Source organism: Lepidothrix coronata, unplaced genomic scaffold (genome assembly GCF_001604755.1).
Source record: "Lepidothrix coronata isolate B3197 unplaced genomic scaffold, Lepidothrix_coronata-1.0 Scaffold63, whole genome shotgun sequence".
NCBI lineage: Eukaryota > Metazoa > Chordata > Aves > Passeriformes > Pipridae > Lepidothrix > Lepidothrix coronata.
The window spans coordinates 2649206-2675553 of NW_016690243.1; the positions used below are offsets into that span (position 1 = coordinate 2649206).

At 37.6% G+C, this 26348-nt stretch overlaps 1 protein-coding gene across 1 annotated transcript; it reads left to right on the forward strand.

Annotated features, from left to right (window-relative positions):
• Window positions 1–140: 140 nt before the first annotated feature.
• On the forward strand, window positions 141–26348 carry TMEM168 (transmembrane protein 168). The gene is made up of 5 exons (XM_017817815.1): window positions 141–215; window positions 3432–4698; window positions 15330–15472; window positions 17928–18202; window positions 21796–26348. Exons 2-5 carry the CDS (start codon window positions 3562–3564, stop codon window positions 22341–22343), a joined length of 2103 nt encoding a protein of 700 aa, XP_017673304.1. The 5' UTR covers window positions 141–215; window positions 3432–3561; the 3' UTR covers window positions 22344–26348.

Consider the following 26348-nt stretch of genomic DNA (forward strand, 5'->3'; position numbering starts at 1 on the left):
TCCGTGCCTAAGCACTACTTGACGGTGTTTATAGGTTTGGTTGGGGGTTTTGGTGGTTTGTTGCTTGGGTTTTTTTCAAATACTTCTGTCCGGCCGCGCCCGGGCGCCGCGGCGACATTTGAGCCTCGGCGCGGCCCGTAGCGGGAGCGCCGCGCTCGGCTCGACATGGCGGCGTCCGGTGCGGGGGGCGGGAAGGCCCCGGGCCGCCTGTGGAGGTGAGAACGGAGCGGGCCGGGCCGGGAGCAGGGCGGGACCGGCACCGAGCGCGGCTCGGCCCGGCAGACACCCGCGCGGGCGCGGGAACCGCCGGCACCGAGCGGCGTCCCGGGGCGGCCCCCTGCGGGACCCGCGGCGCGGAGCCCGGTGCCGGCACTGACTTGCCCCGGCCGGGCCGGCCCCGCCGATGGAGCACTGCCGGGAGCGCTCCCCGCGCCCGGCACCGGCGATCCCGCTGTGGGCGCGGTGTGAACCTCTGGAAACTAACGGAGTTGTTCATCGGGGGGTTAAGGCTTCTGTGTTGATATATTAGCTAAATACGGCTTTTTGTTTTTTAAAAAAAAGTCTTACAGAATTGCGTTTAAAAAAAAAAAGTGCTAAAATGGAAGAATAAAGCTGTAGGTAACTGGGTTTAGTACTTCAGGTGGGCCTCACCTGGACCTAAAGTCATCCGAAGATAAACTATTAAACCAACTTTGGGTTTTGGTACTTTTTTCAACTTTCTTAGACAAATTAGGGTAAAAACTTTACATATAGGAAAGGTCTTAGATAATTTAATCTCTAAATCTGTGCTGAGACTCCAGGTTTTGCTTAAAATTATGTTTGCAAAAGTTGATAAATACTTAAAAGTGGGCGTCCACATTCTGTTTGGAATTTAAATGTGATTTGCTGAGATATGTCGCTCGTGTTCAACCCAAAACTTTAAGGCCATTAGTTTAAAACGAAACTAACACCACCACTCCCCATGTCTTTGTGTAAACAGCCAAAGTATTAATTGAAATTACTAACAAGTAGCTATGTTTGAGACAATAAATCAGTTACCGAAACATCTCTTTAAAATTGAATTGCTGTCTTCTGTGTGTTTGGTAATAGCTGCGCTCTTCACCAAAAAGTTGACCGTGTATTTTGGTTAGAAAAATGCTAATGATTATTAGCGTGGTTTAGGTCTGAACATTTTTGCTAATTGTTTAGAAGGTGGAGCCAGGGAGAGGAGATTGCATTCACAGTCAAAGCTGTCATTTCGCAAATAGGTTATGCTCAAGCAGCATTTGTGTCTTTCCTCAAGGAACAGATGTGTTGCCCAGCCCCGGCACCGAACGCAGCTTGTGGGGCAGCAGCAGAGGAGCTTCTCTGTCGCATTGCTCATGGTGTGATGGCAGCAAAAATCCTCTTGGCAGTTTTCTGTCACAGTAGCTGCTTGCCTGCAAGGGAGTTTGCTCGTGTTACCTATCCCACCAGAAAATAATTTATTGATCACAGCAAAATTTTAAGTCAGGTGTTAGATGGGATCTTCCGCCCTTTGCATATGAGAAAGGGCTCATTTCTGCTTGCTTCTGTGGGGCTGTTGTCCAAATGAACGCATATAGTGTGAGCCCCTTGACTTGGAGGGGTTCCAGAAAGGCTCAGGAATCAAGATAAACAGGATGGCATGGCAGATGTTCTTCAGCATAGCAATAATCACGTCAGTGCTGTGGGTTGGAAGGAGTTGGGTAATTGTTTCTCTATGTTCATGGTTTGAACAAGAGAGAATTGGAGGCAGGGCATGTGTAGCAGTTGAAGTAAATGGTTGAGTTGTCCATAAAGCAAATGTTGATTGTAGTGCAAGAGACAGTGAGGCTGCAGACAGGGCTGTGAAACCTAAAGTATCATGACCTGGAATATGATAGCTAACAGGTCTGTGTTACCTATATAATGTAAAAACAGATTAAAGGTTGAGAGGAACAGTAGGTAAAAGTAAGGGGAGAAACATTGTGAGATCTTGAATCCAGACAAGTCAGAATTAAGTTAATATTGATAAAATGCTAATAATAATGAAAACTGTAAAAATGCACAGTTGAGATCCAAAGAACTTTTAATTTGCAATAACTTCATGTAATAACCATTTGCTTTAAGTATATGGTATGTATTCTGTTTCAAGTAAACAGATTTTTAATGTATAGTTCTTCCAAGTAGTATCTTTAGTGTTGTTTAATGTTGTTTAATTAGATATTTAATGTAATTTGAAATTATGTGTTACCAAATAAATAATTTAAGTAATAGAATGCCTTAGGCCTAGTCTGTCTTTATACCAATTATTTAAGCTGGATTTACACTAAGTGCCAGTCTTCCAATCTGCCAAAACTTACAAGCAAATCAGTCAATTCACTTTATCATTTGTTGTTTGCTGGTTTAAAAAATGAGAATTTAAAAATGAAGAGAGAATAAAGTCTAAGTTTTGAATTTCAGTTCCCCCAGATTTATAGATACAGGTAGTGAGCACTGAGTGTTCTTGGCCCTTTGGTTGCTCTGTCATGCCAGTAACTTCAGAAGTATCTGTAAAATGGAGAATTAGTTAATTACGTAAAATTGATAGAAGCTCCATTTTAAGTCTTCTTATGTGTTGGAGACTGTGCCCATAACATTACATAATTCCCATTAAAAACACTACTGTCTGTTCCTATACTATGTTAATAAGAAAATCATGTCAGTTAAATGGATCTGAGTAGGAGGTGCTTCTGTTGTAAATGTAATATTGATCCTGATAATTTTTTTTTGCTTGCTTTTGGGGGAGGGGAGGAAGTGGCTTGAATAGGTGAAAATTAATGCTTTGATTTTACATTAGGAAAAATCTGAAAATCATGCCAGATCAGTTGATACATCTGTGTGTCCAGTCCCCTTTTGCAAAACGGAGATAAATGCTAATAACCTTTTCATTATTTACTGTGGGTTACGCTCATTAACTGAGCGTGAAGTTCTTTTTGTAAATCCTGTAGTTATTTGACTGTTAAGAGGAAGTCTTGCAAAGCATACTGAAAATATTTACTATAAAGCGAGAACTTACTGAATGTAACGGTGAAAGAAAACAGTGTTTTAGAACAAACTGAACTATTCTAGAAGGTAATGGCTATCATAGCAATATTTTGGATATTTTGGATATCCACGGATATCTCATATAGGTACCTAATGGATGAGTTTTGTGGAAAACTGCACAGGTGAGGTTTGTTTTCTACTCATTCAAATTATGAAGCAAGATTTATGCAGAACCCATTTTATGTTGGTTTTAATAATGACCCCAGTTTGCATGACCTTTAACAGCACGCTTGCTTGATCATTTTATGTGTTAATTTAGATGTTTAACTCCTTGGTGAGACAGGGCGTGTCATGTTTATGTTCCATGTTTTAATTATATTAAAAGGGATTATTTACCACTAAAACTTTTTTTAATTCTCTTCCAGGACTTTGAGGATTCTGGACCACTGTTACTGAAATGATACTACAGAAGGCAGCGATTGCATTGTATTTGTTGAATGAAACCCGAATATTTACTTTCAGTCCAGTGGGTGAAACCCCCTAACTGCAGTTTACATGTGTAGGTCACTGCGTTACTGTGTTAGTCATTGTCTCTATGCAGCAATGACAAGGCTAGAAGAAGCAAACAGGGAAGTGAACATGCACTCATCAGTCAGATACCTTGGCTATCTTGCCAGAATCAACCTGCTGGTTGCCATTTGCATGGGCCTTTATGTCAGATGGGAAAAAACTGCGGATGCACTGATTTTGGTAATATTTATTCTGGGGCTCTTTGTTCTTGGAATTGCCAGCATACTGTACTACTATTTTTCAATGGAAACAGCAAGTTTGAGTCTCTCCAATCTTTGGTTTGGTTTTTTGCTTGGCCTTCTCTGTTTTCTTAATAATTCTGCCTTCAAAACGGATGTGAAAGAAGAAGCTACTAAATATCTGCTCCTCTCTGCCATTGTATTAAGGATATTATGTGCTTTGGTTGAGAGGATTTGTGGCTGTGTCCATCATCGACCGACTCTACTGACAACAGTTGAATTTTTAGAGCTAGTTGGATTTGCCATTGCCAGCACAACTATGCTGGTAGAAAAATCTATGAGTATTATTCTGTTGGTCATGGCTTTGGCCATGTTGATTATCGACTTACGTATGAAGTCTTTTTTGGCAATTCCAAATTTGGCAATTTTTGGGGCCATTGCATCCCTACTCTTTTTTCCATCACTGCAAATTCCCACAAACCCTTTTGCCTTGGCATGTTTCTTCAGCTGCCTGATTTCTGATCCCCTTCTCGACGTTTACTTCAGTGGACTTTCAGTTACTGAACGGTGGAAGCCCTACCTGTACCGTGGTAAAATTTGCAGAAGGCTTTCTGTCCTCTCAGTTGGAGTCGTTGAACTCACCTTTTTCATTCTCGCAGCCTTTAAACTACGTGATTTAGATCTCTGGTATTTTGTGATACCTGGTTTTTCTATTTTCGGAATTTTCTGGATGATCTGTCATGTGATTTTTTTTATAACTCTTTGGGGATTTCACACAAAACTAAATGACTGTCACAAGGTATACTACACCCACCGTGCAGAAAACAACAGCTTGGACAGAGTTATGGCATCTAAAGGAATGCGTCACTTCTGTTTGATTTCGGAACAGCTGGTGTTCTTCAGCCTGGTTGCGACTGCTGTTTTGGGGGCCGTCTCTTGGCAGGTAAGTAATTATCTTGATCTTCCTCTTGAGAATATTCCTGAGAATTGTCGGCTCCCTAAAATTTCTAAAATTTGATAGTGTGCCGTGGCTCAGCAATTCAAAATTTGAACTCTTGGTTTCACCAGCATGCACTTCAAATTTAACACTGTGTGCTGCCTTGACTCTGACCTGTTAAGGCAAGTGGAAGAGTTAATGCTTCCAGGGGAGAAGAAGTGTGCAAAGTATCTTGCATTTAACTACTTACAAAATTATTTTGCTTTTGAATACGTTGTGCCATAAAATTTGTTTTCAGAGTAAATCACTGTGCTAAACCCTAATAATGCTCACTATATCAAGAGCTTTTGTTGCAGATTATTTTAATTAGATTGAGTTGTATTAAATAATGTCTTTTTCAATACTTTTGCTTTTTGTTTAACCAATTATGTGGAGTCAGAGATCACCTGATAAACTGGTACATTGTTGGTGTAAGTGTGCTGTAATTGTCTCACTTTCAAGTCTGGTTATATACCTCAGGATATGTCATCTGAAATACCAGTTCTTAAAATCACAGGGTCCTTTGACTTTTCTTTCCATGTATGAATTAAGGATATTATCTTTTCTTTAGCAGAAAACATATGTTTTGTTAAAAATATTTGTTCAGTGCCCAAGTTGAGACACATTGTGTGTTGTCATGGTTGCAGCAGGGTGTTTGGAGTCTGTTTAAACCAAGACAACAATGATTTTTGTACCTATGTGTCTCTTATATGCGTTGCAAACATATAATAATGTATAAAAATATCATTTACAGTAGATCCAATTTACAGAAATGTCTCTACAGTGTTTCCAAAACAATTTCCTGCCCATTCCTGCAGAATTTCTAGTCCTGCAGATTTTCTTAGATTAAATAACTTTGCGGATGAAAGGTGTTAAAGAAATTGGTGGAAGATGAAATTTTTGGTTTGCTTTGGGGTTTAGTTTTTTGCACGAAGAGCATTAGAGGTTAACAGACAAGCCTGCGAGGAACGCTGGGTAGTTTTGCTTTTTCTTTAGAAAAGTATCAGCACTCATAGCTGTGGTGTGTGGACTTGCAGAAAGGACATAAGGAAATAGAACCAAAAAATAAGAGAAAAAAAAATCCCCAAAATGTACTTACAGAAAGTAAAGGTGCTGATGCACCTAAAGAAATGGGAAAGTGGGTTGGGAGACAGAAACAAAGATGGACTACCAGCATGCTGATGTTGCTAACTTCCATACTTTTTCTTCTGACAATTATGTGATTTTATCAAAATGCCAGACTTTAATTTTTATATGCTAGTTGACTACTTTTCAGTAAAAATATTTTTTTGCCGTATTTATCAGATAGTCTTATTAATTTCTCTATCCTTGCCCTTGGATAGAGTCATTCCACCTAGTTACACCTAACAAAGCAGTCAGAATAAATCAAGGGCTTAAGTTGTCCAGACAGTCTCTGGAAAGAGGCAGTTTCTCTTGGTGGTGCCCGGAGCCTGACTGCAGGGAGTTAGTTTGGGCAGGATCTCCAGCTGTAACCCTTCGTGGGAAGGGCCCCCTCTCCCCCTGCCATCTGTTTAAAGCACACAGGTGCTTCCTTTAGAACTGCCTCATTGCTGCAAGCTGTTGGGGTAACCCAGGAGGATTGGATTCATACCCATCTTGTTCATTTTTTCTTTTTGGAGTGGTTGATAATTTATTGTAATTTTCTTTCTGCCTCTGTTCTCTGACCCAGAATAACTGCAACTGTTATTACTGTGATAATTTTTAGTTCTCTCTAATTGTGAAGAAGCGCAGTTGTGCTGTGGAATTACTTGTGCATTACTTGTACAGTACCCAAGAAACAAACTGGTAATCCACCTAAAAATGTAGTGTTTGTTATTGGCTAATTTCAGTTTATAGCATCCTGTGTGTAAGTAAGATGAGCTCATCACCCTTGTTGAGAGGTTATGCATTTGCCTTTTCAGTAAGAGAAGGAGTAATTGTAGTGGTGAAAGTGCAAATACTTTCATTTGTCAGGAAATCCAGTTTTTTATTATAATAGCTTATTTTTAGTAGATAATTGCATTTATCTTACTATATTTATATTTCTTTCACTGTGTATTTTAGTAATGAATTAGCCTAAGATTATGAATGCAGTTGCCCCAACTAAAAGCATTTCTACTTTAAAAGATGTGATGTTCACCTTGCAGATGACTTGTGTCTATTTCATCTGTTACTGGAAAATGAAATATTTTATCAGATCTGCGCAGAACGTAATTTAATAAATAGGTGTATCATTTATTATAGTGATTGCAGGAAGCTGTGGCCTTTTCTGTATTTTGCTGGATAGTGTCAGATTGCAAAATAATTAGAAATAAGAAAGCAATGATACATAAGCACACAATTTATCCTCTTACAGGGCATTTCCTTTTTTTTCTAGAGGTTTAACAAAACTAGGGGTTTTTTTCCTCTTTCTAGGGGGAATTCAAGGCCTTAAAACTCCAGAATCCTTTGCTGGATTTTTGAGTCTCCTATTTTAGGAGGTCTAACAGGCTCAACAGTAATGCAGCAAACAAGCTTCTCCGGTGAATATATACTTTTCTAATGGTGATTTATATGTATTGTAATAATTAAGAGACAAATCAGACTGTTAGAGATAAATCTCTGCCTTTTCTATTGAAAAAAATTAATAGTTATTGCTGAATTCCTAATGGATTGGGATTTCAGGGTTTTGTTTGGTTTTGTTCTGTTTTTAAGAAAAATTTGCCACAAGAAAAAACCTACTAGCATCACTGTGTGGTAGAAAGAGATCTTAGATTCATTTCCATGAAAACATCAGCCTAATGTTTATTAGTGATCAAAAAAGCAAATTAAATATTGGGAATTATTAGGAAAGGACTGGAGGTATCATTATGCCACTGTATAAATCCGTAGCTTTCATATTTTGAATGAGTGTGCAGTTCTTACTTGCTTTCCTATAGATAAGAAAACAAGAAAAGGTTGTTGAAGGGTGATGAAATTCATTATAGACATGAAAGAGTTTACATGAGAGAAATGAATAAATAAGGGTGCTTCTGTCAGAAGAAAGCAGAACTAAGTGAGAATATGATGAACATATAAAACAGGTTTGATGTTGTAGAAGGTAAATAGTAAGAGACAATAAATTATCAATTTCAGTGCAAATGTTGAGGGGAGTCAGGTTGGCAAGAGGCAGGTTGGGGGAAATAGTTCCTCGTTCCGTGCTGAGTGAGCTCTGCCTCTGTGTATCTGTGTGTGCCCAGTGGCTACAGAGGCTCAGGAGAAAGCTGGACAAGCTCATGGAAGTAAATTAACTGAGGTTTGTGTACTATTTGGAAACCACATCTGGCTCAGGAAGTCCTTGAGCCACCAGTGGTTAGAGTGCTTGGGAAACATGCTTGGTCTGTTCTTATGGTCTTTTCTAGGAGTCCATTTGACCTCCTTGGAGACCAGAGATTCTTGTAGCTGAACCTTTGGTGCAGACTAATACAGCCACTCTTGCATTCTTGTATTAAGGAAATTCTTCTAACTTACATTTTCATCGTATTTTTTCCTTAGAGTTTCTTAGGAATGCCAATGATTACTCAAGTTACCAGTTTTTGAAAATGTGTTTGCTCTTTTAAAAATTGTTTAAAGCGTTTTTTTGTATAAGTAAGATTAACAATTTTCAGTCTTTGCAACATCAGTTTGGGATTTATGTATTATATTTGAAATCTGTTAAATATTACCTGGAAGGTGAAGCATTTTTTATTTATACCTTTCCTCACTCTGAAGATGTACTGAATAGTTGTTTTATGATACTGCATTTGATAAGAGAGATGGCTTGAAATGACTTCATGGTCTGCCGTTTGACCTCCTATATAATTAACAGAATTGGCTGAAAACCTGAGCCTTGGAAAGGTGCTTCCTAGCAGTCAGCTTTAAATAATTAGCAAAAACATATAAAAAAAAAAAAATCTAAGTGAACTGAGTGGCTGTAACTGTTAGGTTACAGCCGGAAATGAAGTGGTGGAGAGGAGGGGTTCTCTTTCATGGAAAACTTTGTTACAAGCACATTATATATGCCCTCTTAACATTTCTAATAACTGTAATATCTGTGCTTCATATAGCTCTCAAGTGTATGAAAGGTCAAGACCTAAAGAGCCAGTTGTCTGCTAATTGGTGCCTAGAAGTATTCTATTTGATTAAAATTGCCAGAAAAATATCAAATCTACGAAAGGTTTTTAAAGTGAGGTCAATTAACTCACTGTAGCACAGACTGGTTTTCTGACTGATACAGAGCTGTTGAGGCTGAAAGTCCTGTTAACCAAGGGTCTTTCTTTAAGGGGAACATAGCTCTTGTAATGAGACAAGGGTTGAAAGTGTCTGTTTCTGGTGCTTTGGCATGTGCTTGGGAAGAACTCTAAAAGTGATTTGTCAAAGTTGGTTGCAATAAAAAGTGGAGTAACAGTTTATCATTCAGTGGGGCGTGTTTCAGGTGGGGCATGATCTGCTTCTGATAATAATCCCTGCTCTAGCTGCAGAGGAAAGAAACCTTGCAATCTTGGTAGAAATACATGGACACTTTCCTTGCAAAATCTGCAGGAAGTGTTCAGCACCTGCTTTTACATTTGTGTGAGTAATTGCAGTCAAATCAATAGACTCTAGAGCGCCAACTTATTACAGCAATTAGTCATGTGCCTGTTCATAATTAGGCCCTTGGATGGGACAAGATCCAGCAGAAGTCATGCAAATGACTCAGACATTAGTTCTTTCAGAAGCCAGTAAAATGATGAAAAAATTGTAATGAAGGTCTCGAAATTTGCAGGCAAAGATCTTGGAAAGATTTGGGGCACTCTTTTTCTCAGAAACTTATAATCAGATTTTGTTAAGTGCTCTAACTACAGGTTTTCTGAATTACTGGCCAAAGAAAATTATTATCCCTGGAAGACTTGTATTTAATATCATCAAGAGAAAAATGAACTATGTTAGAGACAGGTAATGTAATGTAATGAAGTACTTTCAGTACATTACTCTTGGTTTTAGTGAATTTTATAAGTTAAATGAGTAATTATTTTATGAGTGAAATAATAGTATTCATTATATGCTTGAATACTTAAATGGACAGTACCATTTAACTCTAATTATTTATGGGAGATAAATTAGTTTATTGTATGTTGGAGTACTCTCATGTTTTGGGGAGAGTTAGTGATTATGTATTCTTTATTCTGGTGTGGTTGCCTGGTGTTTCTTAAAAGCTAAATTTACAGTGCCTTAATAAAATTTGAAGATGGTGATTTTTTTGAACTTCTCTAAAAACAAGATTATTTTCTGAATAGTAAGAGGTTTTCTCAGTAACATCTGTATTTACTTGTACATATTTTTGTTAACATCACAGGTTAAATAACTTTTTGAATGCAAATCATACCCAGTCTTTCTTCTTCTTTTTATCCCTGCTTTTCTTCCTTGTATATTTAATCCAGTCTTCCTCAGACTTTGCTTATTTGGGGGGGGGGGGGTGTTGGTTTGTTTGGTTTTTTTACCTACAGAGGTCCTGCTGCATCCTCTGGCCTCTTTCCAGATTTTCTCAAATAGCCATGCCACTCCTGTTTTTTTTTCCTCTCTGTCTGGTCATCTTTAGTTCCCCTCTTTCTTTTCATCACTGACAGTTTCTCCCCTCCTTGCCGATTTGACTGTGCTTTGCTGTTTCTTTATAGACTCGTCTTTTCAGTTTCTTTTATAATACCTTTATTCCCTCTTTCCCTACTGTTGGTAGGGATCCTAGCTGGATCCTAAGTTCCCCTTGCTCACTGCTTATCACTTCTTCTCAAACTCACCCTCTATCCTGTTAATTTTCGCTGCCTGTCTTCCACTCTGTGATTTGTGCTCAGCCCTCCTTATCTCTCTATCTCTCCAGTCCTGTCCCGAGGGCTCCCTCAGGTTACCTGCTCACATCTACAGTGACAGCACACTTTGGGGCAGTCACCACCACTTCCAGAGGCCTCTGTCCTGAAGGGGGTCTCTGGTGACAAGAGAAAAAATGTATTAATTGTTAGTCTAAAGAGTCTGATCTATATATTAAGCTTGCTGTAAAAATCTCATTAATTTCAGAATCCACATTTTTGTATTTAAAAAAGCAGAAGTGCATTTAGTATGTTTTTAAACTGACAACCACTTGAGGTTTTGCTGGGACAAATGCACATAGATTAAAGCACAGGCTTCCCCATGTTAGAACAGGAGTCAGGGATGGAAAACAACACATTAAATCCATCTGCCAGTGAATGTGACAACTATTTTCTGCAAGCTGTTTTCTAGATTTTCCCACTGCTGTTTTAACAGTCAGAAGTAATTGTTTATTTATTGCTCTCCAGAGGCTGTTCTCCCATTCAGTAACTTGTTATAAGACTGTTTCATCTGGTAGCTGATCTACTTTGTAGCTTTACAAATTTTGTCTTTGCACTTCTTTTTACCTGTAATATACATATCTTGTCCTCATTTGAAATAAGCTATCCATCAAATATTTGTAGATTAGTTACCATGTTACTCTTTTTTCTCCTGAGCCTCCTCTGTCATAGAGTGTGTACTTCTTCAGTTTGTTTGGAAGGGTTTTTCTGTGTGTGTATAAAAACAGGTAAATATTATTCAGCTTGGATAATGGAAAGCAGAGCACTATTTTTGCTTGGAAATGCACAAGGACGTTTTTGTAAGCCTTCTCAGTTGTTGGTCTGTCAGACATAATCCCAGGCAGCCTGCTGTAGGTCACCCTGCTTGAGTACCGTGGTGGACCAGACAATTTCCAGAGGCCCCTTCTAACCTCATCCATTTGGTGATTCTGTGATCATCTTAGTTGACATATGTTTAGTGATTTATTTCTATTTTAAACAGAAGGGCTCTTCTATAGGTCTTGGTAACTGACTTCCAATTTAAATTAATGTGTTTTTTGGTTTTATTTGCTTTTTTCTTACCTATTTTTTACACGTCCAGAATTACATACAGTTCCAGAGTTGTGCTTCAAACAGTGGTTACTCTTTGGCGTGGGAGTTGTTGTATCCATGAATGTAAAATTAATATCATAGCTGTAAAATACCTCTAAATTCTTGTGGTGTTTTAACAGTTACAGTTAGCATTAACCATTGCTCAAAAAACTAGAGAAAGTGGAAAGATAATACTACTAGTGAATCTCACCAATCTTTTATTCTTTGTCATTTCAGTCGTTAGAGGCAAGAAGATTATTTTCTTTTACCTTTTCTACATTATTTGTATTGAGACTACACTGTGTATTTATTTCCCTCAGAAGAAGACAGACAAGAAAACCCCTAAGACTAAGAGAAGAAATGATTTCTCATGTTTTTCTAGTGGGATTGCCTAGATGGTCCCTATCTTCTGTTTGCTTTTTGAACTGTCTGTCTTGATCAATGTGCACTTAGAGTACAGGGATGTACTGCAGGCTCAGATTGCCAGTGCAATCAAAAACAGAATGAAAATGCGTTGAATAGATGAAAGAACAAAATCCCTTTTTGGCTCCATTTACGCATCCGTGGCCATCTGCTCCATTAAGGACCAGTCTTCAAATCTTTGGGATTTAATAAAGCATTGAGAGTCTCCACCTGGCATTTTAGCTCTTTGTCTTAAAGGAGTAACCAATCTTCAGTTTTACTGTAATTACTAAATTAGATATTATTTTTGCTATTTGAAGTTCTTATAGTTCAGGTATTTTAAAATGCCACCAGTCATTTTTTTTGCAGCACTGAATTAAAATATTTCATTATCCTGTTATAGAGCTGCTCTATTCATCATTAGTCATTTTTATACTTGTTAGTGACGTATTTTTTCGAAATCAAACTTGAAAAAGTGCTGACAGCAAGTGCCAGCATCTTTACATTAGATAGATGTCTATAAATGTAAAATATCCATACTAACAGCATCTTCCTACTCTGTAGCATAAGATGGCCACTGAAAAACTACAAAGCTGAAACTTCAAATGGAGCTGAGTTGATTCATAACACTATAGAGCTTATTTCCCATTCCTGTTTAATATTTGGTACAAAGTCAAAGCAGGACACAGAGAAAGATGGATCACTGAGATGATCCATAGAGTTTCTGTGTGAGATCCTTATCCGACAAGTCCTCGGGAACTCTCTTGCCAGTATCTTTGTATTAGTAGGAGTACTTTCAATGATTAAATGTAAATATTTTTTAGTAGTCAGACACAGAGTGAGTTTTTGTGATAATTTCAAGTTGTGGTAGAACACTGTGAGTTTAATAACTTGCATGTGTTTAGGGAATTGGGGAAATACAGGGAGTATTTAAAACAACATGCCATGCTGTAAGAGAACTTCTACAATCAAATTCTTATAAAGTAATAATATAATAGTATTATTTAGGATATTATAATTGCTCTAGTTTTTATCAGCAGTTGTGTTGTTTTGTAATATGTTCACCATGATCAAAACAATAATGCAATGTAAGAGCAGTTTGCTGTAGCAAGATCCAAGAAAAGATATATTTATATATGCTAGAAAAGCTGAATTTGTCATAAAAATGTATTATAATACTTCCTGGTCCAAAGCTTAGAAAATTCTCTAACTAACTGATCATGAATAGGAAGGTTTTCCAGAGAAGCCCTTCAATTTCTGGAGCACCCAAGCCTTCCCTTTTTTTTGGTAACTTCCAGAAAATTACCCTTTTAGTATCTACAACTAGAAAAGTAAGTCTCCAAGTCTTGAAACTAATTTAGCTACTGAGCTCCCCTGTTTCATCAGTGTTATCTCTTACAAGGTTTCTACCGTATAAAATCTAACCAAATCTTTCTAAGTTTTTATTGCTGCTGCTCCTAGTCTTTTTCTTTTTCAAAGTGCATTTGGGAAATAGCAATGAAAAAGAGCGCTCACTGCTGAAAAATTTGAAACAAAAAATACGTTCTCTTAGTTAAAGGGGTTTTTTTCTCCTTATTGACAAGAAAATGTTGAGGTTGCACCCTAATTATTACAGTGATTTGAGCTTTTCTGTCTTCTGGTTATTTCAGATAATTGTGTGCATTGGGAGGAAGTCAGTGCTATCCATTAATAATGCTATGAATTATCATTTAGTATAAGACTCTGGTGTTCATTTGTGATTAGAAGTATTGCTGTCACCATTTCAAGGACACATAGGGGAGGTCCTTCCATCCAAAATATGATGGGACACTTTTTAAAACCAGGACAGGTAGCAAATGGTATTCTTCCTTAGCCAGGAAGCACATTAGATGGGTAATGCTGTTCTTTCAGGCTGAGACATTGTGTGTTTAAAAACTGAATGTAGTTGAGTTAGTGCCATGTGCCAACAAGAACTGAGTTGGTTTAGGTGTCATTTTTTTCAGTATTATTCACTTTCCAAATTATTAATAGCTTTGACTATGTATTGGGTTGAACTACCAGTCCCTATCTAATCACTGAGTGTTAAACAATAAGGCAATATCCAGATTTTTTAAAAACATTAATATTGTAAATTTATGCAAAGAGGGTGAATAAAACATAGAGAGGGTCAGAGTCCACAGGACTCTTCTCAAGACAGAAATCCGTAGCTATGAATTTATTTCCGTTGCTGCATAACAAACATTAATATTTAACAAATGCATCATGAATATTTAAGTTCTTAGTTAATTATATATTATAATACTGTTTCTACCTTTCCTAAAATATTTAATGCTTCATTAACCCATTCACATCATACTAAAGTAATTAAAATCAATCTGTATCTGTTCTGCCTCTCAGTGACATCTGGCATTTTTTTGTACAGAAGTCAGCTATGTATCAGTAAGAGTAATCTTTTCCAAAACTGCTTTTTCCCTACAAAACAGGAAAACTCCATATAGGTTATTAGCTCTATGAATGCTAAGAAGTCCTGTAGTGGATATTCCTTCTCCTCTGGTATTTGTGTAACTGATAATGGTCTTTTTAATTGAAATAATGTTCTTGAATGTTCTCAGAAGTCATCTTTTGTGTGATACATAGTGTTCCAGAAAGAATATTTTGAAAACTCATTGGTGTTAAAAAGCAAGAATATTTGAATGTATATTTTCAATGAACATAGAATCATAGAATGGTTTAGGTTGGAGAAGATCTCTAAGATCATCGAGGCCAGCTGTTAACCCAGACTGCCGAGTCCACCACTAAACCATGTCCTTAAGTGCCACATCTACATGTCTTTTGAATACCTCTAGGGATGGATGCAATATAGTGTGCTGTAATCTGATTCTAGATACATAATATTGTGTGTTGTACCTTACTGATTAAGGCCTGACTCTGCAGATGTCTACAGATATACTTATTTTATGCATATAAATAGTTTTGTGGCATTTGATTTTCTTGCCTGAATGGGTAAAACTAAGCTGTGATCACAGCTTTTACAGCTAAGTCTTGTGCTGTCAGTGTTTTCAAATGCATTCCTTTCAGAAGAGTGATCCCTGCTTACCAGCCACCTTTTCCCCAAGTCTTTTGTTTGTCTTTAGAGTACTTCACCATGTAATATGTGGAAAAATAAGTATACATTACAAATAATATTTTGCATGTTTCAGGACCCAATTATGTGTGATCAAACACAGGGAACTATGGTTCATAAAACCATAACCAACAGACAGGAAGGATTTTTCGTACAATGCCTAAATCTCTTTATTTTCTTTTTAGCCAGCCAATGGGATCTTCATGAGTGCGTTTCTCATTGTTTTACCTCTGGAGTCCATGGCTCATGGGCTTTTCCATGAGCTGGGAAACTGCTTAGGAGGAACGTGTGTTGGGTATGCTGTTGTGATTCCCACCAACTTTTGCAGGTATAGTTACCATGTATTTCAACTACAGAGTATTGTAAGTAAGTGTACTGTTAAGTTGTGGAGGCAATGCAGTAATGTGGCTTGTATTTTTCAATAATTAAAAACAAATTTAAATAATAGGGAGATTTTCTATTTTTCTGTTTTTCTCATCTTCTGGAATGAGTAACTCCAACTCCCAAGTTTTTATATCTAATTAATTTGTTTTTAGAAAGCCTACGAATGCTCTTCAGACCAGTTGTGCATGGGCAGATTCCATAGCCCATGTCTCATGCAAAGGAGGATCAGGGCATTTGACTGAGTGCAGATATTTTACATGAGGAGATTTAATAAACCAAACAGATTAGTTCAAAACAATTTTGAATTCTGTTAAATGAGATGCCACCTACATTTAAAGGGCAATGAAATTAGATTTGTGAGTGAACTACATGTCAGGTCTTGGTATTGAGAATTTACAGCTGATTTTTATTCCAACGTAAATGTTACTGTGTGAGAAATGCTTGGGGGTGGAGGGATTGTACCATTATTATTTGCCATTTTGTGTGTTTTTCTTATAAGCTTTAAACTTGCAAATGCTTCTTTAGCCATATAATTAAAATTGGTGTGGGCCCATTTGTTTTGTAAATGATAAAGAAGAGCTATGCAAATCATCTGTTTAAGTTACAAGAGAAACAGAGTAGTCAGTTGAAACAAGAGGCTTAAAAATAGAACTACCCAATTTATGAAAACTGCCCAGTTTGAGTATGTGTAGTGGATTGGGAAAAAAATTACAGGCAGAGAAACCGAAGCTACTGTGCTAATCTTAGATAAATGTATCTTAAATAGTGTAAAAACCAAATTTTATGAGCTTCTGATCTACAGCTGTGCACCCTTAAAAGAATCCATGTAGTCAGTTATTGTTAGGGATTAAAAAAATAAATGTTCAAAATTTGCATTACAATAAAAATAAAGTATTTTTGTTTCCATGGCAACAATATAATTATCTCATTGTATTATATTGTTCTGGCTCTGGCAGTTACCTCTAATTTTGCATGAATGAGATACTCTTGAGCAACTGTTTAGGACTTGACAGAACTAAACTTCCTTATTAATAAAGCTTGCCTCTTTCAGTGATGGGCTCAGTCTTCACTTGCTGAGACAAACAGTAATGATGAGGTATTCAATGTAGCTGTAGTAGTGGAACATTAACTGTCATAAAAGCACTAGGCAGGTAGGAGGTGCAAAATTGAATTAGCTAGACCAATGAAGAAACCAGGTGGCTTTACAAACTGGCTTACAAACAGAATGCATGGAGAATACATACATACATATGTACATACGTACATACATACATGTATAGAAAAAAAACCCCCGTAAGTCATGTTTTGTATTATTAGAGTAAGATCGTATTTTCAGCCACAAAAGCTCTTGTCTAACTGAACATAAATCAGGCCACTTTGGCACAGCTGTCAGTCACGCTCCTTATCAATACCCTTATTACATTGGCTGAAGAGCAATGAATGCATTTCTTTTTATGAAAATACATTCCAAAAAGCGCTCCCATAATTGGGTGTCTTGGAAGGCCAAATCTCTTATTGTAACGATGAATGAATAGCTGTGTAGACCTAAAAAAAGTGTGTGTATTTTCACTATATATTTTATTCTATATTTTACATACTATAACTATTTGATTTTATATTTTATATATTTATCTATATTTTATATAGAATATACATATATTAAAAGAAATAAAATGCATTTTGGAACCAAGGACTCTTTCTTCTTTTCTTATATATGCATATTCATAGGTATAGAGACACACATGCACATACATGGTTTGTTCCAGGTCTAATTTTTAACTGTCTTAAAACTTTGATTTTCTAATCTGTGAACACTGTTATCTGAAATGCATTTCTTATGCATTTCAGACGCTGAAAGAGCAGCGTCTGAACAGCACACACAAGGAATAATTACTGTATATGTGCAAGTTCCATATTTCAAAATGTCTGAGCAAAATGTGTATTTGGATTTCTCTTTAGTCTATTATTGGAAACTAGTTTGCATTTGATGTTTTGTGCAGATTAGCACTCATTCTCCCTGTGCTTTTTTCCAGATGTAAGTGCTTTCGTGTAGACAGTGCTTCTCAGTGGGGCTTTATGAAATTGCTGGAACCTCCCCAACATGTTCACATTGCAGCTCCTCTCTCTCCCTCTGTCTCTCAGCTGCAGGAATAGCACAGGGCTTAGTAAGGACTATGCTTTGAAGTGAAGTGTGACAGAAGGGAGATAGTGGTCCCTTACACAAATACAGTAATTTAGTTTGTTTATAAACTGTGCATTTAAAGTCAGTTTAAATTTAGAACAGTGCTACTTCATAGCAGAGAAAATATGCACAGGGGAAAAAAATCACCAATTGCTAAAAGCCCACTAAGCATGAAATAATTATAAACCATAATCACAGCTGTTTTCTTTCTCTTTAGTCCTGATGGCCAACCAACTCTTCTTCCACCTGAACACGTACAAGAGTTAAATCTGAGGTCTACTGGCATGCTTAATGCCATCCAAAGATTTTTTGCATATCACATGATTGAGACATATGGTTGTGACTACTCTACAAGCGGACTGACCTTTGATACTCTTCACTCCAAGATCAAGTCTTTTCTTGAACTTCGGACAGCAGATGGACCCAGACATGATACCTACATTCTGTATTATAGTGGTCACTCACATGGCACTGGCGAATGGGCACTGGCAGGTAACTGGTTTGGGGATTTTTTAATTAATAGTTTTGGTATTGATAGACTTTCCAAATCCATTCATTCTGTAAAAAATCATACTGTATTGCAAAACTTTGATGTTTTGGTCATACTTATTATTGCATTGTCATACTTATTATTGCATTGTCATACTTATTATTGCATTGTCCAGAATGGCAAAGAACCATTAGTGTTCAGAGAACAGGTTTATATACAAGGTCCTGGCAGGGAAGGAAGAAAGGAAAGGGTAATACTACAGAGCATGACTGTTAAGAGACTAAGAGGCAAAAAGGAGTTGAAAAAACAGGACAGGTTGTGGGCTGACTGATAGTGGAGAGAATGGAGAGATGCAGGCACCCCTTTTGTATGCAGTTGTTGAAAAGAAGCAGTTCTTTCCTTACCTTGCTTTGTATGACGGCCAGGTATGTTACTTCATGAACTTTGTCATTTTAGTATTCTTTCACTTTAATAAAAATCCTTTTGCAGCTAGCTAATCTTTCACTTGTTCTCAAAATTGTCTAAATATTGTTGACCCCAAAGGTATTCTTACAGGTTTAAACATGGTTTCATATCCTCCTGATTTTCATCCACATGATTTTCATATTCAACAAGTTAATGTTAAAGATCTGTTCCCCCCCCCATAAAATTTAAAGTGGAAATAACCTCCTGCTCTAAGGGCAGATTTTTCCCTGTATTTCAAGAATATTTATCCACTGTAATGAAAAGCACGATCTTTTCTCATTCCTTGGACATGGCAGAATGTATTATGTAGTGTTCTGTGTCACTGTGTTAGTCATGAAGTCCTTAAGATGTGCATTGGGTTTTTTTGTAAAAGATAGAATCAGTAACAGAAATAGGAGGCAGTTATACAGTCCACACCAGAAAAGCAGGTCTTCAAACATATTTGCAAACCTTGTATTGTAAAAACAGCTATGATTTGCTGGTGTTCTAGACCTTGAGAGTGACTGTGGGCACAGGCCTTAAGACTATAAACCCTTATATAAAGGGCCAGTTCAATGCCCTGTCATATGCTTAGCATAGACTTCACCATTTTCCATTTTCTTGGCCCATTTTTTATCTCTTTTTAATGGCCAGTTTTGTCTCAGCTCTGTTCTTTGGTAAGCGTACTGAAGTTGTTGAATCATTGGAAGGTTTAGCCTTGCTCTGCTGCTGTAGGGAACTGAGCTTCTGAGGTCACTGTGTGCAAAAAGTGAATCTCATAATAAATCCATTGAAAATTTTCAACTGGGATAGAATTAATGCTCCTGGATAGCACTCTGCCTGTGAGCTCCTGGCTGTTTGTCAGCAGTGTCTCTCTAGGTGCATGTGCTCTTCAACAGGTTAGACAGATATTAGTTTTGTGTGTGGTCATGCTGAGGTAGGTGTCCAGGCACAGGTCACTTTCCATCTGGAGGCTCTGTACCTGTTTTGGTAAAGCTCCACGGCTGAACCATTTGTTCTGCTGAACAGCAATGTCTACTTTTTTCTCAAAGGCTTCATCTGTATCAGGTATTTTAAAAAGCCACGGTTGTACTGTGAGCCTAGCATGAGTGGCGAAGTGCAGTGTATGCCAGGGTGGCTGAATTACTTCTCTGGGAATAGGGTGGTTTGTCCATAAGAGCAGCTGCCACCCTGTGCAATTGCTGAGCGTGGAGCAGGATGAGCAGCAAAACTCCAACTCCCACCTGTGCTCCAACCAGCAGCTTTCTAGCATATATAGAGCCAAATGTTTCTGCAAAATTTGGCAAGCTTCCAGCCCAGTCCTGGGTTATGTCTTGCCAGCCTGGAGTATGACAAGGTTGCTCAGGTGTCTCTGTACCTGTGTAGGTAGCTGTAGCCTATATTGAAATCTGTCTTCACTTTTAGAATGAGGGCCAAGGGGGCTGTTAAAAAGAAAGTTTCAGTGCTAAAAGATAGAGTGTAAATGCAGTGTTCAGTTTTCTGACAAAGCTCCTTTTCAGTTCCCTGTCCAAGCACATCTTCAGCTTCTACATAAAGGAGAGAACAGGCAGCTGTCACAGGTCTTGCATGCCTTTTTTAGTTAATTTTAGTTAAATTGTGGAGTATAATGGGATCTTCCTCAGATAGCACTACTCCTGTACATAACTTGGAATATAAACTGAAAAGATGAAGACTGCTTGACTCTGTAATTGTGCTCCATGTATTGGACAGTAGCATTTTGTGACAGACGGAACATTGGTCATCAGCTCCAGTACTGTGTACTATCCTCTGACCTGTGAAGAGGATGAGTAGAGATGGCAACAATTAAATAAAACATTCATATCTAAATGAAAAAGTAGTTTCTCACTGCCACCCTATGCCATGATACAGCACAGCAGTAGCAGTGTACTCTTTGCTTTGTAATGACATCTTTCAAAGGAGGCTTACTGAATTTATTAATTCACTAATTATGTTTCTCTGTTGTTGGAAGCTGAGATGCAACACAGTGGTGTATAAAAGAAACTGTTAACTAGTCATGCATAAAGAATGAGCAGTAAAACGACCTGGGAGGTCATGTTCTCTGAGTGAAGGCAAAGGCATGAGCTGGGCTAATGAAGCTTTGTCTGTTATTCTAGATCACGTTTTTATATCTTTCTTCTTCTTCATTGTTTTTAAGTTGACATTTTCAAACTAGAGTATTTTTGTTGTAAATCTCCAACTGTCCAAAACCTAGGCATACCAGTTCTTCACACTTAATATCACTGTGGAGCCAATGGAGATTTATTCATTTGTTTTCAAGATATTGTCCTTAGACACTTCAATAAGTAGTCTGCTTTTCAAAGCTACATAGATCCTTCAACGTCCATTACACTTAAGCAGAAGGACTCCCACTATAGGTAACTTGTTTTAATTACAATCTCCTCTGTCAAAGCACTGTTGGAGCAACAGCTGAGATGGAACATGAGAAGTTGGACGCTTTAGTTGCAAGGATCTTCTGGGCTGATAGGAAATAAATATTGTGGGAAAATTTCTGTGAGGTTTGTTTCACCGAGTTGTAAATCCATACCAATTTTCTTGAAGCTCTGAAAACAACTGTGTCTATAGAGAGAATCTCTTCATTTCTGGTCACGTGAATTTTTGTGCCTGTAGGTAACTTTCTCATTGACATTCTTTCTTTGAAACTGTTAGCCTGTGTTTTGTTCTAAAGTTATCTCTTAGAGGAGCCTTTTTTTAGTTTTCATAAAGACATCTTAAAAAGAGTCCTTGTTCCTAAAATTATAAAGATTTAATACAAAATAAACTTCATTTCAGGTTTTCTTTCCTTGTTTATCTATTTCCAGATTTCTTCAGTAGACTGTGGGTTTTTTTCACACTATGAGGGAACTGCCTTCCCCCCCCCTTGGGTGTTTGGTTTTTTTTGTAATCAAGGGTGAGCTCATGGTTTTATCTACCATGGCAAGTCAGATGGAAGCAGTTCACACTTCTCTAGAGATCTGCAACATTTACAACCAGAAAGGATCACTTGAAAGCGTGTTCTTATCTGTCCAAGTTGTTAAAGTAAGGAATTCTTAAAACCAGTCAAAACAGTAAAAATTCTTCAGAGGTTTCTGTTTCTTTATCCTAATATTAAAGCTTTTTGTCCTTTTGGCAGGGGGTGATGCTTTACGACTTGACACACTCTTGGAGTGGTGGAGAGAAAAGAACGGCACTTTTTGTTCTCGGCTGATCATCGTTTTAGACTGTGAGAACTCTCAGCCTTGGGTTAAAGAAGTAAGAAAAGTAAATGACCAGTATGTTGCCGTGCAAGGAGCAGAAATGGCCAGAGTTGTAGACATTGAGGAAGCAGACCCTCCACAGCTTGGTGACTTCACCAGGCAATGGGTTGAGTACAACTGTAACCCCGACAGCAACATCAGCTGGTCCGAAAAGGGACGTACTGTGAAAGCAGTGTACGGTGTGTCAAAGCACTGGAGCGACTACACTTTGCATTTGCCAACGGGAAGTGATGTTGCCAAACACTGGATGATATACTTCCCACGCATTACCTATCCACTGGTACATTTGGCAAACTGGTTTTGTGGTCTCAATCTGTTCTGGGTCTGTAAAGCGTGCTTTAGGTGCTTGAAAAGACTGAAAATGAGTTGGTTTCTTCCCACAGTGCTGGACACAGGACAGGGTTTCAAACTTGTCAAATCCTAATTAACAACCAAAGAGGAAATGAAGTGAGAGCTCTGGGAACTTTCTCACTGTACCATACTTAAAATTTTTTATCTTACTCTTTTTCTCTGAAAAAGTCTGCTACATTCACCTAATTCAGCTCTTTGAGCAGCTATACTATATGCAAGTTAGAAACTGCAATCTTAAACAGATTATGATATTTTGAGTTTTGTTACAGGTTTGTATGTACATATATGAGACTTATTTAATATGACCATGCATTCTGGAGACAGATCGCATGTTCCTATGGGTTTCTTAGAGTAGGCTTTGTTCAGAGACACAGTTTGATGGACAAGAGCTCCTGGGAATGTTACAGCACACTCATCTGTCATTGTGTCCGCTATATAGTTCAAATATAGGAAAGGAGCCAAGATAGTACTCCAGTCAATTTACATATCCTTGAAATTATGTGGGGGTATCAAGAGTATTACAAAACAGCACTGAGCCAAAAAGAAAAAAAAAATAGCTACTGTAGAAGAATATCTTAGTGTAGGTAAGTAGCTACCAAGAATGTTTAGTTTTACTTGCTTTTATATCTTCAGCCCAGCCTCAGTTCTCTACTGCCATCAGTGGAAATTTGCCATAGAAAACAGGGAAATCAGACAACCCTCTGATGTTCTGGTGCTGCTCATTGTTTGCTGAAGTGAGTTTTAAAAACATTCAGTGTTACTTCCAATATTCAATATCTTTGCTGCTGATCTTTGGATATATATTCGCAGTAGTTAATTCATATATGGAATAAAAACTGCACTGAGCATTTTTCCCTCACCTGTTAGGGTGGTTTGGTCTTTTCCAGGCTCTTACTAGTCTGTACTTTGAAAAGCTACCCTGAAGAAAACAAAACAAAATAAAATAAAATCCAAGGAATTTAACAAAGAAAATAATCCATAGATAAAAAATGGAAATACAAGTGTTGCCTTGCTTCCGTGTTTATCTGTCGTCTTTGCTGTGCCTAAGACCATGATAATGTAAAATGCTGAGTACAGGGTTGGACCAATGAGTTCATTAACTATTAAAACCACAAGCAAAGTTTGTTGGAAGGAATGCGTTATTCCCTTAGGACAGAAGGGAATCCTGAGTATTCCTTAAGTCTGTTCTCCGACCCATAAGGTCATAGTTTTAATCCTTCCACTTACAGAGCTGGATGGGACTTCAGAAATCCTGTCCTGGCCTTTCCTTCAGTTAGAGAAGCTGCATAGCTTTCTGATCTCATCTCTCAAGTACAGAACATAAGTAGTGAAACAACTAAGTGGCTGAAACAGTAATATTTGTGGGTTTTTATTTGCATATGTGTGTGCAATTTACTAGACCTAGAGTTTACTTTTTTCTGTTTTCATCGGTATTTTAATAAAAATGTTAGGTACTAGCTGATACTTGTCTTAAATGTAACTTTTTTTAAATTTAAATACATGCAAATAGTATAATAGCTCTTTAAGTCTTTGCCATCATGACTTTTTGTAATGCCATGTGAACTTTTTACCTAGCTAAGCTAGAGAATCTGGTGACACTGATACCCATCATTAACTCCCAAAATAAATAATGAGATCTACAATAGCCAAAGCAATTTGCACCCACTAACTTCAAAATGGTGATTTTTTCAGAGTTACAAATGACAGCCACTAAGTTTCTTCATTACTCTATATTGCACGATGTTGTTTAGCAAGACACCACCCCACCATCCCTTTCCCTTTTTCCATCCCCTTCCATAATGTAAAAAGGGGATCTAGAAATGAGAGAGAAGAGATATCCTGTGAAGACTTAATGCCTTTGTGTCTTGTCTAATTAAGTGCTGTGATTGCAGTTCATAAGAGGTGGCTGTTCTCAGTAAGGACAGAGGGTACACCATCTAACTTCAGGTGTCCAACTTAAGTTCCTAATGTGGGAGTCTGAGGTAGGAGTCATCGCATTTAATTTCAGGTGTCCAAAAGTCAGACATCTGAATCCATGCTAGTGACCTGAAGTGCTCCACTGCTCATTAACAAAGAGAAGTAAATATTTCCAGAGGAGGACCGATCTGACCTCTGTTTTAGGATGAATTTTCCTGTGATTATGCACATTACATTTGTTTTGGTTTCGTGCACAGACAAATCCCATATGTCTCTTGAATAACTTTAGGGCACCTCTGTTCTAAGCTGTCCTGTGGAGCCTGGGCTGGGTACATAAGCTCCTAATTCAAGCGTGTGAGTTGGATACAAGAATCTGTTGGGTTGCAGAAAAGCAGCACTGCCTCTTCCATTTTTGCTCAACAACCCTTGAGTACAGATGCATAAAGGCAGTCATTTGGTTTGTAAAATCTCCATTATTTTGACTGCTCTTTCAGTAAAAGTTCATCTGATTGCATTATAAACCGTTACAACTTGAGCCTTAGAAATTTTTAATTAAGTCCCCATAAAGCAACATCCGATAGTCACCTTCTGAACATTTGAAGTCAAGAAGTTAGTCCTTTCAGTTTTGGACAAGCTTTGAATATCAACCATAACTCTCCCTACTAATTATAATGGACAGATCTTAATGGGTAAATCTCTACTTGCTACTGTTACATTTTCATGGACATCATCTGTATCTTTCTTTTGTACAATAAGGAGAACAAGAATGGTGTGGGACTGAGACTGTGAGTAGGATCCACTATGCAGTGTAGTGATGGGCTTAGCTTTGGGCAGAATAAACACAACAATTGGTGTTACTCTTTTGCCTCTGGTTATTAAATGGTTTCCAGCTTACTTATCAAACTGTTAGATTTTTTTCTAGGATAAACTGGGCAATCTTCAGGTGTTTGCTCAAAGTTAGATAAAGAGCCAGCTAAAAATGTGGCAAACATATTATTTGCAAAACTAATCATGTCTTTGCAGACTTGTTGCAGGTTTTGCAGTTAAAGACATCTGATTTTCTGAATTTGAAATAGTTGTAACATGAGCTAATGTATTTCTACTTTTGATTTTGTTATTTTTTTAAACAACAAAGGCATGGTGAAAATGCTGATTTAAACTAAAAGAAATGTTTACAGCTATTTGAATTATGACACTGTTTTGTACAAAGAGACTGTCATGTATTTCAAAACACAGTAAAACCAGGGCTGTAAATGATGAGGAATTCAACCACATTAGTTCTTCACTTCTACGCTGACTTACATCAAGGCATCCTACCATGACCAACATTCCCAGATGGAGCTTTTCTCCAGCTCCTCGTTCTCGTGCCTCTGCAGGTCTCTGCCCAGCCTAGGTGTGTACCTGCAGGACAAACACCAGGAGCTCCTGTAATCTATGTGAGGAGTTATCCCTCTTCTCTTCCTTGTATAAAAGACAGGGGCAATGCCTGAAAGAGAAATTTAAATTTAATTCCAAAGAATGTTACATATTCTCTCAGTTGCGTACAAGTTGTTTAGCGGTAGCGTGTACAAATTTCTAGGTAGAGAAAAATCTGAACCTTTTTTTCAAGAGGTTTGTCTCTCTATTCAGACATTTTGTTATAAAGCTTGTTATAAATTTGTGTCACATTAGTAATTTTATGTTGACTTTGTTTCATTTACCTCCTCCGTATCAGCCTTGCTGAAACACGCAAATGTACTGAGTCCCATAGATTTAAGTCTTTTATAGGAACTCAAATTGCATATTCACAGTAATATTTTTCTCTGAACAAGTATTGGGGGGAAAAAAGCCATTGTTCTTCGTTTTTGCACTACTAGAGTTATGTATTTGCAGTTCCTTATGCTTTGTATGCCTTGTAGTTGTTGTCATCTAGTCTCCAGTTGAAGTTTTTCCCAGAAATAATGTTGTTTATTTTGTAAAGGCATAGTTAACACTATGCTGGCTGTAAAGCACCTTTGTTGCAAGCAGTAGACAATGAAACTGTGTTAATTTTCTTGTTTATAAATACCTTTTTGTGGGAGGATTTTTACTGGATATACAGTTTTTAGATCTGTAAATAGATTTTTGAGTGTATTTGTGATATTACTTAAATATATTTTGCTGGTTTGGATGCTCATTTCCA

What these genes read in the sequence shown, in the direction of transcription:
- TMEM168 (XM_017817815.1), top strand. Translation starts at nt 3,562, where the DNA reads ATGTGTAGGTCACTGCGTTACTGTGTTAGTCATTGTCTCTATGCAGCA. An exon ending in TGGGGGCCGTCTCTTGGCAG is followed by an intron (nt 4,699 to 15,329) that starts GTAAGTAATTAT and finishes TTTTCTTTTTAG; the next exon opens with CCAGCCAATGGGATCTTCAT. An exon ending in ATTCCCACCAACTTTTGCAG is followed by an intron (nt 15,473 to 17,927) that starts GTATAGTTACCA and finishes CTTTCTCTTTAG; the next exon opens with TCCTGATGGCCAACCAACTC.